Below are 17,045 nucleotides of genomic sequence, written 5' to 3'. Positions count from 1 at the left end.
TCTTATTTCTACCGAAAAAATTATTCTGAAGTCGTGTAATACAAATGAGCAATCAACAGACATCTTCACCAAATCACTTTCGCAAGCAAAGCACGAGTTCTTCAAAGGTCAACTTGGAGTTTGCAGTTTTGAATCAAGGGGGTGTGTTTAGAAATGATGCAAAAATACTTGACCAAGTCTTCAGAAAGTTGATAGTTTTCTTTATTCTAGTAAGTTTAGATAGTGTTGCAGATTAGTAGCTAATCTCTAATTAGTGGACTATTAAACCTAGATTTTAGTATTTTCAGTTTTATTATGAGACTATTTATAGGCAGGTCTCTTTACTCTCATAATGCATCAGAAATATAGACAGTTCAGTCATTTTTTCTTCTCTTTTGCTCTATTTTCTGTTCACTTTCTCTTTTGGATTTCCTTTTTCTTTCCAACAATTTTTAGGATGATCTCAAGTTAATATACAATAATAACTAGTTTTCATAATCAAATCTATAAAAATTTAACTTTTTTGAATACAACATATACAAAGTCTGGGCAAAAACTATTGAGTTTGCATGAACCCACGTTACATTGCGGCTCCGCCCCACAGCATAAATCAATCTGGTATGGCATAGAGGTTTAGCCCTTTGTGCAGGAAGAATAAAATGCATTCCCAGTTATACATCAAGTTATAGTCCCTATGCACATAACAAGACTTAACAAATCTTCACAACTGCCTATATCCAGTAGTCCAAGCAAACTACAATTGGTGTTCTAGTATGTTACTAGTTTCTAAGAGTACATGCTCTTACATCTCAGCAGCAAACGATTTACCACAACCACAAGTTTGTGTAGCGTTTGGATTTTTGAAAGAGAAGCCTCCACCTATCAATGCATCGCTGTAGTCTAGTTGCATTCCGAAGATGAAGAGAAGGCTTTTTGGATCACAAACTGCAAGAAATAGTCGTTGAATCAATCGTTGAATCAAAATTTTCATAAACAACGCCAATAAACAATGGAAAAAGAAAGAGACAAGTAGGTAAGCACGCATAAAATACAAGCATAAGAGTGAAATGATGCTAGTAATCTTGCACGGACCCAACACTATAAATAGCTCAACTACTTCATGAGTAAGAAGTCACACAAACAAGGTAAGATCTCTGAATCAAGGACATTATAATTGTTGTTGAAGAAACCTTCCATCTGAAAGTGAACTAAATTGTCTAGTAGACAGGTATCGTATGAGACTGATAAGGCATACTAGAGGAAGCAGAAGTAATTCTGGTACCGCAATCATTATCAGATAATCAGGCAAACATTACATAGCACACGTCTCCAGATATGAAGCATAGTTAGATTTCCGGGAGTTGAAATCCAAGGGAGATGAGAAGCGGAAATGCCATGAATGTTCTTATGGAATGGTTAAAACTGAGGAGAGTTTTACATTTGAAACCTGAAAATTATTTGCATTTTTATGTACATTTAAGTTCCCAACCATTACCACTTTAATCTCTCAGGCCAACCACTCATCCACTCCATCTTTCTTTCTCACTAATCTTAATGTCTTTTCATTTAGTGAGCACGACTAACTTATATCATCAACTACAATGAAGGCCAAGTATCCATGAATAGCACCTATACTTGTTTCACTAAATTTATCCTCGCCCATGTTAAGAGTTAGGGATCTGCAAATGGAACAGATTCAACAGAACTGATCTACAAAGTTGATCTAACTTTGGTGTATCTTTCTCAAGGAAAAGAATACCAAGAGTGGCATAATAAAGGAGAGATGAAACTGACACGTACCAATAACAAAACCATTGTATTCAATGATTGAATCATCAGGTCTAGCATTTTCTTGGTTTTCAAACTCCATCGTGTATGACATGCCTGAGCATCCACCTTGTTTGACGCCAATTCTAAGACACAAGTCTTCATTCCGCTCACTCCTCATCTTATTCAAGTGCTTTAATGCATTGTCGGTTAAGGAAATAGCAGGCGCTACTCCTCCAGATGCAGGTGCTGCTGCATATAGTAGAAACCAAACAACTAATCAGAGTCAAGACAAAGCCAGCACCTAGGTAATAATTTCACGGGCATACTTCCAACTATTTCCAGAATCTAATTAAGATGACACTGTTTGTATCTGAAAAGTCATTTTTACTATTCTTCACTCGATCACAGTTTAATTGTTCTAGAGAAATTTATTTAGAATTCCAAGAATCATATTGGAAGTATTATGTCTCATAACAATTTGATTTCAAAATACAAATTCTAAAGAAACAATCAAAGACAACATAAAATTCTAAAGAAAATTGCTATTAATGAAGTGCCTCTTTTGATAAAGAAAAATTCAACTAAAAGTACATCAGTTTTTTAGTGGATAATGGAGTGGGTTGTGAACCATGAGGTTTCACGTTTAAATCCTAGCGGAGGCAAAATATCTGCTAAAGCTCAAGCTAAATATCCTCCGATTGGGTTGTTTAGAAATAATAATCCCATCCAAGAACAATATTCAAGCTAAATAGCCAAAAATAAGAGAGTAACAACAACATCAAATCTTTTAACTGGTAAAATATAATACCTGAACAGAGCAATGTAGTACCACTGATTAAAACTTGATAGTGTCAAAAAACTACTAAACCTTCAACAAAAAACAACACTACTTGTGAGCAAACGACCAAATATATATGGCGCCAGAACAAAGCTCCCTAGCTCCTCTCATTTTCCTCCACCTGCCTCTGATCTCCTTCAGGCATTGCTTCAGCGGTGGCTATGACTACCATGACGCCTTCCGAAAACGCATCCCTCTTCTTCGAAGTCCAGCGGTCCGGCAAACTTCCTCCCAACCAACGTACCAAGTGGCGTAGAAACTCCACATTGCACAATGATGCCTCCGTCAGAGTGGTCCTGACAGGAGATTACTACGATGCCGGAGACAAAGTGAAATTCATGTTCCCGGCGGAGTTCATAACAACATTGCTGTCATGAAGCATAATAGACTTCAAAAGGAAAATGGGAATTGGGTAGAGAGCTGGGCACTGCTATGAAGTGGGCGACGAATTTATTGTTAAAATCCATGGCCAAGGAAGGGGTCATATACGCGCAAGTGGGTGATGCATATTTTGAGTTCTAACCACAGTTGTTTGGTGAGGCCAGAAGATATGGACACTTCGAGAACTGTTCACAAGATTGATCAGAACCATCCCGAATCAGATGTTGCCAGAGAGATCGATGCAGCGTTGGCCGCCGCCTGGTCCCCGATCAGACGTCTCCGGTGAGATCGATGCAGCATTGGCCACCACCTCCATTGTCTTCCGCCCTCTCGACATTTCACTCTAATCTCCTGTTTGATCATTCTTTCAAAGTTTTCAAGTTTGCCAACAGGCAAAGCGATGCATACAGCTCCAGCCTGCACTCCGCGGTTTGCCTTTTCTACTGCGACTTTGATGGATACAAGGACGAATTGCTTTGGGGTGCAGCGTTGCTACACAAGGCAACAAGGAGACGGCAACATAGAGAAAGTACCAGTGAAACCTAGGTGGCTTTTAGAGCTGGAGACACAACTAATGAATTTGTTTGGGATTATAAAAACATCATTAATGTCCTCATTATCAAGGAGGTGTTGATGGAAAAATACCAGATCTGAAAACCTTTCAAGTAAATGCAGATGCCTTCATCTGCTCAATACTACCTGGAATTTCTCATCCCCAAGTGCAATATTCTCGGGTGGACTCATTTCAAACCTCGGGTTTGTAACATACAGCACGTGACATGCTTGTTCTTCGTACTGCTCGCTTACTCTGATTATCTCAGCCATGCCAATCATGTTGTGCCATATGGCTCCATGTCAGCCATCCCTGCTCTCCTCAAACACATTGCCAAATTTCAGGTGGATTACATCCTGGGAGAAAATCCTCAAAGAATGTCATGCATGGTGCGATATGGTTCACATTACCAATTAAGGATTCACCACAGGGGCAGCTCTTTACCATATGTGGCAGACCAGTCAACTTGTATTGGGTACAATGAAGGGTCTCGATATTTCTTCTCACCAAATCCAGATATCTTGATTGGAGCTGTTGTTGGTGGGCCCAATCTCACTGATTCCTTCCCAGGCTAGAGCCTTTCTTTTAGGAGTCTGAGCCCACTACATACGTTAATGCACCACTGGTGGGCCTTTTGGCTTGCTTTTCAGCCCATCATTGATTCCTCATAACATAAAATGTACTCTATGTAAAGAGAGAATCTAATGGTGGGCGAAGGCCACCCTCCCTATTATTGTTCAACATTCTAATCAATGAACAATGTACTAGGACTAATATTTTCACTATATACTATGCCAACTATATATTAATACCCCAAAAAACACTTTTATTTCACAAAACTCAATATTACTGCCCCTCTATTTTCTCTCTGACTTTGTTTTTGGTGTATCTAAACTGTGGAACGGACTCCTCTATTTAAAGCAAAGCTGCCTCGACCTCAACCAATCAGAATATGTGATTCTTTGTAACTTATACCATTGCAATTGCATTTGCAAATTGGCAATTTGGCAAAGTCGGACACCTACAATTTGCAGTCACCATTTTTCTCTTTCTTCAATCATAATCTTTCTTTTATCTTTCTTTATTTACTTAATGGGCTGATTTTTATATGATGATGATATGAGGGGTTCTCTTTCCCTCTCTCACTTCTACTAACGCTCTTCTACTAACGTTCTTATACGAAAGTTCACCTAACAGTCTTCTTCTCCGACCGTTTACTCTCTTTTTCTCTCTCCCTCGAGTTCTCCCTCTCGCTCTCCTTCTCTCTCTCCTCAGCTCTCCCGAGCTACTTTTCTCTCTCCCTCTTCGACTTTGTCATCTAGCCGCTGATAAGACGGTGATATCGCCGGTTCCCGCCGATTAGACTCCGGCGAAGGTCACCAGAACACAGATCCGGTATCACCAGTAGACGCTCCAGCAACAGCGAAAACCGGCGATGTTTCCGGTGGCAGCTTTCCGACAACGCGATTTTCGGCAATCAATTCCGAAATCAAAATTGACGGTACCATCAGCACACAGAACTACCCGATGACATCTAAACTTTGATATTTAGATACTTTTACTAGTTATTATTTTTCCCGTTTCGTGGGTATTGTTTTGTTTATTGTGAGGATAGTTGTGATTGTCTTGTTTTTCACTAATTGGTAGTTTTTGTGGTGTTGCTGTAGCTGCTAGGTCGATTAGGGCTTTTTGTGCATGCCTGCTATTTGCATACTGCTTTTCTATTTTTCTTGTCTATCGGCCTATCGGTTGGGGCTTTCGCTTGGACTTGTTTCGATTTTTAGGTGGTGGCTGTAAGGGTTGATGGTGGAATAGGGTCATGTCCGAGGGGGTTGGGTTCGGGGGCGGTTTTAGGTGGGCGTAAAGAGGGGAGGGCAGGGGTGGGTGTGGGGTATCTTGGAATATAGGGACCCTTCAGGGTAAGCCAATAGAGCTAGTGAAGAGTTTAAGAGGAGGAAGATTAATATTGCGTGTGTCCAGGAGACTAAGTGGGTAGGGACTAAGGCTAGAGATGTGGATGGGTTTAAGTTGTGGTACTCGGGGAGTGACAGGCGTCGGAATGGTGTGGGGTTCTTAGTGGATGAGAAGCTTAGAGAGCAGGTGGTGGAGGTTAAGAGGATTAGTGATAGGATGATGACAATAAAGTTGGTCTTTGAAGGGTCTACGTTGTATGTGTGTATACACCGCAGGTAGGCTTGGGAGAGGAGGTGAAAGCAAGGTTTTGGGAGGCTTTGGACGAGGTGGTGAGAAGCGTGCCTAGTTCGGAGAAGATTGTCATAGCGGGGGACTTTAATGGACACATTGGGGTTCTGCCGGGAGGCTACGACGAGGTGCATGGGGGATTTGGTTTCGGTGATAGAAACGATGAGGGAGCGTCTCTGTTGGATTTTGCGAGGGCCTTTGGGCTAGTGATGGTGAACTCGAGATTTCAGAAGGAGGATCACCTGATTACCTTTCGTAGCGCGGTAGCCAAGACCCAAATTGACTTTTTGCTGCTAAGGAAGGGGGATAGGGTTTTATGTAAGGACTGCAAAGTCATTCCGAGCGAGCATCTTTCGACTCAGCACAGGCTTCTGGTGATGGACTTGTTTTTGAAGAAGAGCAAGAAGAGAAGGGCTGAGGAGGGTCGGCCTAGAATGAGGTGGGGTGGCTTGACGCCTGAAAGTGCGCTGGTGATAGAGGAGAAAGTCGCTGGATTGGGGGTATGGGATTGTAGGGGGCAAGTGGATGCTATATGGGATAAGGCTGCCAGTTGCATCACGGAGACGGCTAGAGAAGTGTTGGGAGTTTCGAGGGGTCGGGCAGGACGTCATAAGAGGGACTGGTGATGGAATGAAGAAGTTAAGAAGAAAGTGGAGGTTAAGAAGGGGACATATGTTAAGTTGATTGAGAGTAAAGATGCAGAGGAGAAGAAGGGGAATAGGGAGGTCTACAAAGTTGCAAGAAAGGAGGCTAAGCTTGCAGTTACGGCGGCTAAGAGCGCAGCGTTTGAGAGCTTATATGCAGGACTAGAGGAGAAAGGCGGAGAAAAGAGGTTGTTTAGTCTTGCCAAGGCTAAGGAGCGGAAGGGCCGGGACCTCAACCAAGTGAAATGCATTAAGAGGGAGGATGGTAGAGTGTTAGTGGAGGATGCCCACATTAAGAAGAGATGGCAGGAGTATTTTCATAGGCTTTTGAACGAGGAGAGGGACAGAGACATTAAGTTAAGGGAGCTGGAGCACTCGGAGGAGAGACGTGATTTCAGTTATTGTAGACGCTTTACGGTCGAGGAGGTCAAAGAAGCTATTCGTACAATGCGGAGGGGAAGGGCGACGGGGCCTAATGAGATTCCGGTGGATTTTTGGAAGTTTATAAGTAGGGTAGGTTTAAGGTGGTTAACAATTTTGTTTAACAGCATTTTCAAGACGGCGAGAATGCCCGAGACTTGGAGGTGGAGTACAATGATTCCGTTATACAAAAACAAGGGTGACATTCAGAGTTGCACCAACTACAGGGGTATCAAACTGTTGAGTCATACTATGAAGATTTGGGAGAGGGTGGCTGAGCAGAGATTGAGGAAGATCATATCCAGTTCGGAGAATTAGTTTGGTTTTATGCCTGGTCGCTCGACGATGGAAGCAATCCACCTGGTGAGGAGATTGGTGGAGCAGTATAGGGAAAGGGAAAGGAAAAGGGATCTACATATGGTGTTCATCGACTTGGAGAAGGCGTATGACAAAGTCCCTAGGGAGGTTCTTTGGAGATGCCTAGAGGCAAGAGGGGTCCCGGTAGCGTACATCAGAGCTATTAAGAACATGTACGATGGAGGAAAGACTCGGGTGAGAACGGCGGGAGGGGACTCAGAACATTTTTCCGTCAGGGTTCGACTCTTAGTCCGTTTCTGTTTGCATTAGTGATGGACGTGTTGACGCGAAGTATCCAAGGGGAGATACCGTGGTGTATATTGTTTACGGACGATGTAGTGTTGATTGATGAGACGCAGAGAGGTGTGAATGAAAAATTGGAGGTTTGGAGACAAACTCTGGAATCTAAGGGGTTCAGGTTGAGTAGGTCCAAGACGGAGTATATGGAATGCAAGTTTAGTGACTTGACGCAGGAGGAAGATGTGGTCGTGAGGTTGGATTCCCAGGATGTTTGTAAGAGGGATAGTTTTAAGTATCTTCGGTCTACGATTCAGGGGAATGGCGAGATTGATAAGGATATCGCTAACCTTATTAGAGCAGGTTGGATGAAGCGGAGGTTCACCTCGGGAGTGTTGTGCGATAAGAAGGTCTCACTTAAGCTTAAAGGCAAATTCTACAAAGTGGCAGTCCGTCCAGCTATTCTATATGGAGCAGAGTATTGGCCAGTCAAGAACTCCCACATTCAGAAAATGAACGTGGCGGAAATGAGAATGTTGCGTTGGATGTGTGGTCTTACTAAGGGGGATAGAGTTAGGAATGAGACAGTCCGAGAGAAGGTGGGAGTGGCTTTCGAGGAGGATAAAATGCTGGAAGGAAGGTTGAGATGGTTTGGGCATGTGATGAGGAGGGGTACGAATTCCCCAGTCCGCAGGTGTGAGAGGATAGTGTTGGAGGGTTTCAGGAGGAGGAGAGGTAGGCCGAAGAAGTACTGGAAGGAAGTGATTAGACACAATATGGAGCAGCTGCAGCTTACCGAGGACATGACCCTAGATAGAAAGGCGTGGAGGTTGCGGATAAGGGTAGAAGGATAGGATGAGTGCATGAGTTGTAGCAAGTAGGTAGGAGCCACTAGTCAGGAGGGCCCAGGTGTCCCTGGTCTGTGAATGTTTGTTACTACTAGGGGGGTGTCGGATTCTGGTTGCCCTATCACTTATCTCTTATTTATTGCGCCTATTTATCTTATTTAGTATTGCTCAAATTTATACTTTATTTTATTTTTATTTTAGTATATCTTATTCCTTTTTATATTATGTCATCCATCATGCTTCACTACGCTTTGGTTACTATTCACTACCTAGAGCCAAGGGTCTATCGAAAACAGCCTCTCTACTTCTTTGGAGGTAGCGGTATGGACTGCGTACATTTTACCCTCCCCAGACCCCACTTCCCCACTTTATGACAATACACTGGGTTTGTTGTTGTTGTTATCTGCTTAATGGGCTCCACAAATCTCTCCCTTAATTTTGATTTTTCTTCCAACACTTGATTTCAATCTCTTTAAGTCTTCACAATTGAGAGGCTTTGTACGGATATCCGCAACTTGATTGAGATTTCATACATTCTCCGATGAAGTGATAATTGGTGACTATATACTAGTTTTATCACGATACACCGGATTCTTGCAAGTGTTTTTGCGGATCTGTTATCAACACAAATTATCATGGCTTCAATTTGTGGCAAGTTGAGCTCCTTCAACGGTCTTCTCAACCAAATAGCATGGTGCGTACATGATATTGCTTCCACATTTTCGGCTTCACAAATCTAGAAAGTAACACAATGACCCAAGAAAAACACAAAACGAGTTGTGGTTTTTCAATTAGCAATATCTCCTGCATAATCACTATCACAAAATCCAACAAGGTTAAAGTCACTGAAAGAAGAATAAAACAATTCAAGATCTATTGAATCTTTTAGGTGATGAAGAATTCTTAAAGCAACCTCCAAATGAGTGTAGGTTGGAGCTTCCATGAAGCGATTTATTGCTCCAGTTGCAAAGAGCACATCTAGCCTCGTACAAGCCAAGGATCTCAAACTTCCTATGAGACTTTTGGAAAAAATCAAGTCCACCTTTTCTCCATTAACAAATTTTGATAATTTCGTTCCACTCTCCATTGGAGTGTTCAGGGGTTGCAATCGAGCACAAACTTCTTCAAAATATCTTTCTTATAGCTTTATTGAGATATGAAGATGGGTTCCTCCCGCTTCACTTCTAGGCCCAAGTAATATGACACGATCCTTATGTTTGTCATCTCAAACTCAGGGACATAGCTTTCTTGAAAGCTTCAAAAAAAACTTGGATTGATTAATGATTATTACCATCAAAATAAGGAAATCAACATAAAGATGAACAAGCAAAATATCTCCATTAAACGTAAAGAGCATATTCACACAGAGAATGACTAAACCATTGTCTTGAAAATACTTGTCAATGCAACTATTCCATGTTCATGGAGCTTGCTTCAATCCATATACAGCTTTCTTAAACCTTAACATTTTATCTTCATGATTTTTTACTACAAAGCCTAATGGTTGCTCAACATAGGCTTCCTTTTCAAGATATCCGTTCAAGAATGCCGACTTGACATCAAGATGATTGATTTTCCACTTTATCTATGGACCCAAAGAGACAAATCGTCTCCACGCGGGCAACAAGTGCATAGACTTCCTCAGAGTCAATATCATGCTTTTACTTGTAACCTTCAGACACAAGTCCTTCTTTATATATCTCCACCTCACCATAAGCATTATTTTTCCTTGTATATCCATTTGACTCCAATTGCTTGATGAACCTCGGGAAGAGTTGTTAAATCCCAACTATTTTTTTTCTGTTGCCTTGATATCCTCCTACATAGCCTATCTCCACCTTTTGTCTATATAACAGCTTCGTCAAAATTAATTGGTTCACTAGCAACAAAGAGACAATACAGAAAAGCAAAATTAGTAACTTCTTCTATATCATAGAGCTCTTGGATGTTCCTCATCCCCTACGTCTTTCGCTTTAACTTTCTTAAGAAAAAAGAGATGGAACATTTTGTGGAGAAGGAGGTGGGTTGCATCTTGTGCAAGTGCCACGATATCTTGTTCTTCATCATCTCCAAAGTATGGAAGAAAATCACATCCTTTCTTCCTAGTCCTCCTTTTTCATGATGCTCTTCATCAAATTCAATAAACTCACTACCACGTTGTTGTTGCTTAAGTTGTATAGTTTGTAGCCTTTTGAACTTATGTCATAGCCAATAAGCTCATGCTTGACACTTTGATCGTCAATTTTTCTCCCTGTTGACTTTAACCTATGAAATTTTATGATAATGATTATACGGGAGACATTGATGATAAAAGAAAGCACAACTAGTTTTGTGTTTTCTTAGGTGACTTGTTATTTCTTGGAGTTCAACGAAATAACTCATTGTTACTCTCTTGACTTGTGAAGCTAAATAAGTGCCAACAACATCATGAACGCGTTATCATGTTATTTGGCTGAGAAGATTGTTGAAGGAGCTTAATTTGCCACAATTGAGCCATGGGGATTTGTGACAACAAATCTACACAAGCACTTGCCAAAAATTCGATGAATTTCAGCAAGCATACTGACACAAGATATCACTTCATCAGAGAATGCATTGCAAAGAAGGAAGTATAACTCAAATATGTGAAATCATATGATGAAGTTGCGATATTTTTATAAAGCCTCTCAACTTTGAAGATTTAACGAGATTGAAATCATGTGTTGGAGCGAGAATGAAAATCAAAATCAAGGGGGAGATTTGTGGGGCCCATTAAATAAAGAAAGAAAAGAAAAAAAGAAGGATGATTAAAGAAAGAAAAAAAATGATGTGCTACAAACTGTATGCTTCCGACTTTAGCAAATTGTCAATTTGCAAATGCAATTGCAATTGTGCAAGTAGCAAAGAATCGATCATTCTGATTCGCTGAGGTTGAGGCAACTTTTCCTATAAATAGAGTTCATCCGCATTTTAGATACACCAAAAGCAGAGAGAGTAATCCACAGATTATAAATAACCTGTGAGAAAATAAAACATAAGTAATATTGAAGTGAGTTGTGTAAAATAAAAGAGAGTTACTTCTTTTACAGGTGTAGTAGCCTCTTGACACTACAGAATTGTAATAAGTATTATTACATTGCACCGTTTGGGTATTATATTTTACTCCATTAGAAGATTAGGTGTCATTGGTATACTCTTGTTCTTGTTGTTTAACGTGGATATTATTCTTGGGTGGAATTATTATTCTTCTCGACATCGAGTACCTATGTTGGTTGGAAATGGCAGGTACCTTGTGAAATTAGTCATTGTGTGCACAAGCTGACCAAGATACCACAATTATTACAAGAACTACATCGCTTTGACTCAACAAACACGATCACATGAAATATGAAAGGAATAATAATGAAGGGGACAACAGTAGAATCCTGCTTAAGTCTCACAAAATGCAAACATAATGTTTGAATCTTCCACATGTAAGATTTTTAAGTGACACACTCAAACTTACTTGAGAGTTATGCTATGGTACTCACAAGTTTGGATAGTTATAGGACCTCTGTTACAGTACCTTGACCATTACTTTTATAAAAGCTCGTGGGTGGTATTCTAGTCTAGCTACATCCTGATGATTTTTAAATAGAAGTTTGAAATCCTTAGCAAGAAAGACATAGCATAACAGGAGGTTATCTTGTGTCAAAAGTGGTGCAGTACTTATCACATGACCATTTGACAAATGAATATGTTCTACTTAGGCTCTACTCCCAAATCCCAAAGTTTTAGATGATATTATTAGATTATTCCTTTTTCCTGTTGTCAAAGTTAAGTGCTCTGACAAGAACCGCATAATTTACTTCCAATGAATGAAAGGTACAAACCGTCTCGGTCCTTTCCTTGAGCCGGGGATCTATCGGAAACAGCCTCTCTACTTCTTCGGATGTAGTGGTATGAACTGCGTACATTCTACCCTCTCCAGACCCCACTATGTGGGAATATACTGGGTTTGTTGTTGTTGTTGTTGTTGAATGAAAGGTACAAACCCAGTAGTCATCCTTGACTTGTAAGCACAGAAGAGATCATCGAACAGATACAAACTTGAGGCTCTTGACCTCCTTGATGATTTTTTTTGTGCGACAATATGTTTACCAGCCGTCTCTTATCAATTTGCTCATCATTTCATCAACCCAAAATCCAAATTTTCTATTTTACAACGAGGCGACAGAAAAAACAGTTAAATTCAAGCAACGTGATCATAGCTGATCAACTGCTTCCCAATGGTATTGCACTTAACCTTCTTCAAACAGCTTCTTGAATGATGGAAAGTGAAAAGAAATGGCATATCCTCTGAATCTGCCTGATACACATTTCTGAAGTGAAGCACTTAAACTCTTAAGCATATGCTATGATATTCAAAAAGTTCCGCTAGTCTGGAAACAGGTAATGGACCTTCCTCAAAGTACCTTGAACTGTAACTTTTCCAAAGAGTTCTCGTATTATTTTACACAAATTATTCTGACTAGATATTCAGATGAATTTTTGTATATCTTTTACTTTCATTTTTCATCTATATATTTTTCTGTTTAAAATTTTCATTTGTCATCTAAGGTAGTGGTATGGACTGCATACACTTTGCATTCCCCATTCCCCAGACCCCACTTTGTGGGAACACACTGGGTTATGTTGTTTAAAATTTTCATTTTCTAATCTATTTCTAAATGCTATGCAGAAATTAGTGTTCTTCACCTCTAAAATATCAAAAGAAAATCCCATATTCTAGTAGCTCACTGAGAAGTTTGAGGCCGACTACTCAAAGATCAGCTAAACAGTCTCGCCTGAATTCCATATAGTTTAGAGGCACGGATTCGCCTTAAAATGTCCAACCACAATCAAACCTAGATTCTTGTTTTTTCTCTTTCCAAAAGGATACTGCCTCTGTTAACCACTAACCTATTAAGTGATAAAAGAGTCATCACTTACATTCGAGCTGGAAATAACTATCCCAAATGATCTCTACAGCAAGAGAACAAAACTAACATCGTCCAATTTCAGCTATTCCAGTCTGTGACTGTCAGATCAAAGTCTGAAATCCAAGTTTTCACACAATAACTACCATTTTCAAGTCTTACTTTGGGACAAACCAGATAATTCAAGGGTGAGATGATATTCCAACAGAAATTTTGCAACATATTTCGATACAACCTCTCTACCGTGTCAACGTAGAAGAAAGGCATTCCACCCTCCCTAGACCACACTTGTGGGATTATACAGGATATGTCGTTGTTTGCTGTTGTAAATTTACAACATATTTGCTACCAGAAGCATGATGAGAAATTGCAACAGACTAAACTCAGCTGTTCTTCATAGCTTACAAAAATTCTCTTGTTACTTCAAGTAAACCGAAGAATTGCAGCTTATATCTTTCGTATTTACTGTAATCAATAAATCTACTGCTTAAACTAGAGCAACTATACAGATCTCCCACTTCATTCAGCATTCAGACTATTTATCATAATTTAACTAATTCAACTCTAACCATCAACACACCAAAAATATCCTCCTTTATCCTTCAAATCGCTTATACTTTGGAGAATTCAAATAAATAGTGAATAAAAACAATTCACTCAAAATACCAATGATGTCCGTTATCTTCACTACAATTATCCAGTACACTCATCTTATCTACGATAAAATAGGTAGACACATCATTATTTATGGTGCCAAACCAACTTTAACTAGAAACTACAAAGACAATCTTAGAAGCTCAGTTGATTCAACTAACTGGCTGGACTTTCACCTTGTTAGTGAGGGTTCGATTCTCATCCTTGTAATCCCCTCCTCCCTGTCCTCTGCCCCCAATTAAAAAAATAACTGGAAAACACATTCCTATATAATTAATTTTAAGAGTTAATGATCAAAAACACACCTAAAGCATCCCAGTTTTTTGAGTTTCCTACCTGAGCTCTATCAAGTATGTGTGTTTCCTACCTACTATTATCAAACACACCTAAACTATAAATTTGACACTTTTCCTACCTAAACGTTCAAACATGAAACTCAAAAAATTAACGGTTTAGGTGTTTTTTGATAAATAGTTTGGGTAGGAAACTCATACATCTGATAATTCAGATATAAAATTGAAAAATAGCGGGATATTTTAGGTATGTTTTTCAGCTTTCACTCTAATTTTAACTACAAATTTTATTTAGACACGAATTAAATAAAGAATTAATGGCGAAAATCACACCTAAAGTATATCAATTTTTTTGTGTTTCATATCTGGTCTATAAGGTGTATGAGTTTTCTACAGTGAATTATCACCAACTATACATATTTGAACTATTAATTGGTCACTATTACTGCTTGAACTTCAGTTCAGATATGAAACTAATGTGATTCACTCTGATTAGATTTAGAATTGAATTAAATAAAAGAAAAAAAATATCCAATCCTAAACAATTAAAATTCAAGTATGTAAAAGGATTACCTTCAAGTGTAGCAGATCGAATAGACAAAGATTTTTTACAATTGAAAATCGACGGCGAAGATCGAAAGGAAAGTGAAGAAGATTGAATGAAAGCAGCTGAAATTGTTGAATTATTGGAAGGGCGGCATAACAGAGAAGATGAACATCCAAGAGTCGCAGAAAACGCCATTGCTTCGGGCATGTAAATTATACTAATAAAATTAATTTTTTCTTTTTATTTTCCCCACTCATTTGGTTGGTTTAGTTTATTTACACTCACTTTGGACGGTGGTGTGCCGTGGTTTCCTAACGTAGGATACAGCATAATATATGATATTATATAGTACAGTATAATACTTCCTCTATTTTAAAAGTAAATTATTGAGTTATTTATTAGTATTTTTAAAATAAGTAAATCGTTAAATTTTTTTTCAAATTTATTCTTATAATTTGACAATCAATCAACTTTTGAAAAGGTATTACAAAGTCAGTTTTTTCTTTTTTTTTTTGATAAAAATGAAAAGTTGTGTTAAATTTATATCTTTAATGTTTTTTCCTTAATATGTGTGTCAAAATCCAACAATTTATTTATTATGAAACGGAGAGTATAATATTTGCAGAAATTGTATTGTTCACTGTTGTTTAATAATAGTTTTTTTTATTTAATTTGATGGTATGATGTTGTATCGTAACGAGTAATTTTAGTAAAATACTCCTGATTATTATAAATTTTAAATTTATAATAATTAGGGATATTTTCTTATTAACTATGAGCAGAATTTTCTTTGTGTTCTCACTGGCATATGCTATTTGTTTTTGTCATCAGCGTAAAAATATAGATGAACTGATTTCAACTTGACCCAGAATGACTGAACGTATCATGACTTTAAAGCTTTTTCAACTATACCTTCCGTCATATATTGGGTACTCATGCCCCTAACGTTAATATGAGGAATATATACGTATCATTTCATTAACAATAGGGAAATATATATACCCAAAATATGAAGGAAAGTATATGCGTATCATTTACCATAATTCAGAATGTATACTTGACTTTAAATTAACTTTGATAGTATTATATTTTCTCCTCAGTGATTATAGTGGGACAGCATCTAATTAGTAACCTAATTCACGCTGTCATAGAATATTTCATCTAATCTCTACATAAATAATTAATAGAATCAAATGAACAATGAAAAAGAAAAATCTCAAATCTGAAATGAGTGAAAGTCTACCTAGTGAAACAAGGATACATAAATAATTGATAGAATCAAATGAACAATGAAAAAGTAAAATCTCAAACCTGAAATGAGTGAAAGTCTACCTAGTGAAACAAGGAATGATCAGGTCTAATATATAGAGGAAAAAAAGTGTGAGATTATTAAAGTATCTAAAATATAGCATCATATTGAATTCCAAATGAAGTTAAGTTTTTTTTTCTAGTTTTACAACTCCCTATCGCATTACATTATTATTCATTTAAAGAAAACAAAAGCAGAAACTTTAATTTTTTGGAAGAAAGAGAAGGCGGAAGAAGAAAAAGAACTTAGAAAAGAACAACACAATAAAAAACAAAGAGAGATTGAGAGCAAAAAAGCATAAAAATAACCAATATAGAACAAAGGGTAAAATATGATTAAATAAAATTATATGAGGGCATAGTTGGAAAAGAAAAAAAAATCATGGGATACCACCAAATTAGTGGTTCAGTTAATTGGGGGATTTCATGATTACCAAATAATTAAAAAATATCATACCATGACTTTCAGCAAAAAGTTAATACATAAAAATGACCCTAAACTTGTCGCTAAATTATAATTTTGACCTTAAACTTTGACAATGCACAAATATGACCTTTAACTATTCAAAACTGCACAATATGACCTCCAATTCTACGTGGCAAAACGCATGTTCCACACGCAAAACTGGGCGCGTTCAGTTTAAAATCTAAGGTCATAATACATAAATATGACCTTAAACTTTGACAATACACAAATATGAGCTTTTAACTATTCAAAACTGTACAAATATGACCTTTAAATGACTCTTCACTATTATTTTTTCATTATTTTCGGCTCAAAGATGAAAATGACATCTAATTTCTTTTGTCATTGCGAAAAAAAAGCAAATATTGAAGATTTATTAATTAGGCGGGTCAGCCTCATATGAAAAAATCAAGCGGGTATGTATATATATATTATAAAGCAGAGGACAAATTTAAGTTATACAATATATCTAAACATTATTTATTTAAATATTAAATTAAAGATGAAACTATACTAATAATAAAAAAATTATTGTTTTAATAAACGTTATTAAATTAATGTTATTAAGGATAGTAGTAGTATATTAAATTAACGTTATCAAATTAACGTAA

General features: G+C 37.9%; 1 protein-coding gene and 1 pseudogene across 2 annotated transcripts; one reads left to right on the top strand and one right to left on the bottom strand.

Annotated features, from left to right (window-relative positions):
• Positions 1–484: 484 nt before the first annotated feature.
• LOC107871050 (iron-sulfur assembly protein IscA, chloroplastic) lies at positions 485–15,000 on the bottom strand. Of its 2 annotated transcripts, none has more exons than XM_016717844.2 (3): positions 14,687–15,000; positions 1,780–1,995; positions 485–924 (listed from the first exon to the last, which is right to left on the bottom strand). In XM_016717844.2, the coding sequence occupies exons 1-3, from the start codon at positions 14,865–14,867 to the stop codon at positions 782–784; spliced, it is 540 nt and encodes a 179-aa protein (XP_016573330.1). In that variant the 5' UTR covers positions 14,868–15,000; the 3' UTR covers positions 485–781. The 2 variants fall into 2 exon arrangements, with proteins under 2 accessions (XP_016573330.1, XP_016573329.1); XM_016717843.2 differs by having other exon boundaries at positions 1,780–1,998; positions 14,687–14,975.
• On the top strand, positions 2,664–4,182 carry LOC107871051 (annotated as a pseudogene).
• Positions 15,001–17,045: the final 2,045 nt, after the last annotated feature.

Source organism: Capsicum annuum, chromosome 5 (assembly GCF_002878395.1).
Source record: "Capsicum annuum cultivar UCD-10X-F1 chromosome 5, UCD10Xv1.1, whole genome shotgun sequence".
NCBI classification, from domain to species: Eukaryota; Viridiplantae; Streptophyta; class Magnoliopsida; order Solanales; family Solanaceae; genus Capsicum; species Capsicum annuum.
The sequence above is the reverse complement of the archived record's forward strand: the minus strand, read 5'-3'. Positions and strand labels throughout refer to the sequence as shown.

What these genes read in the sequence shown, in the direction of transcription:
- LOC107871050 (XM_016717843.2), bottom strand. Translation starts at nt 14,867, where the DNA reads ATGCCCGAAGCAATGGCGTTTTCTGCGACTCTTGGATGTTCATCTTCT. An exon ending in TCGATCTGCTACACTTGAAG is followed by an intron (nt 1,999 to 14,686) that starts GTAATCCTTTTA and finishes TACTATATGCAG; the next exon opens with CAGCACCTGCATCTGGAGGA. An exon ending in ATACAATGGTTTTGTTATTG is followed by an intron (nt 925 to 1,779) that starts GTACGTGTCAGT and finishes TATTTCTTGCAG; the next exon opens with TTTGTGATCCAAAAAGCCTT.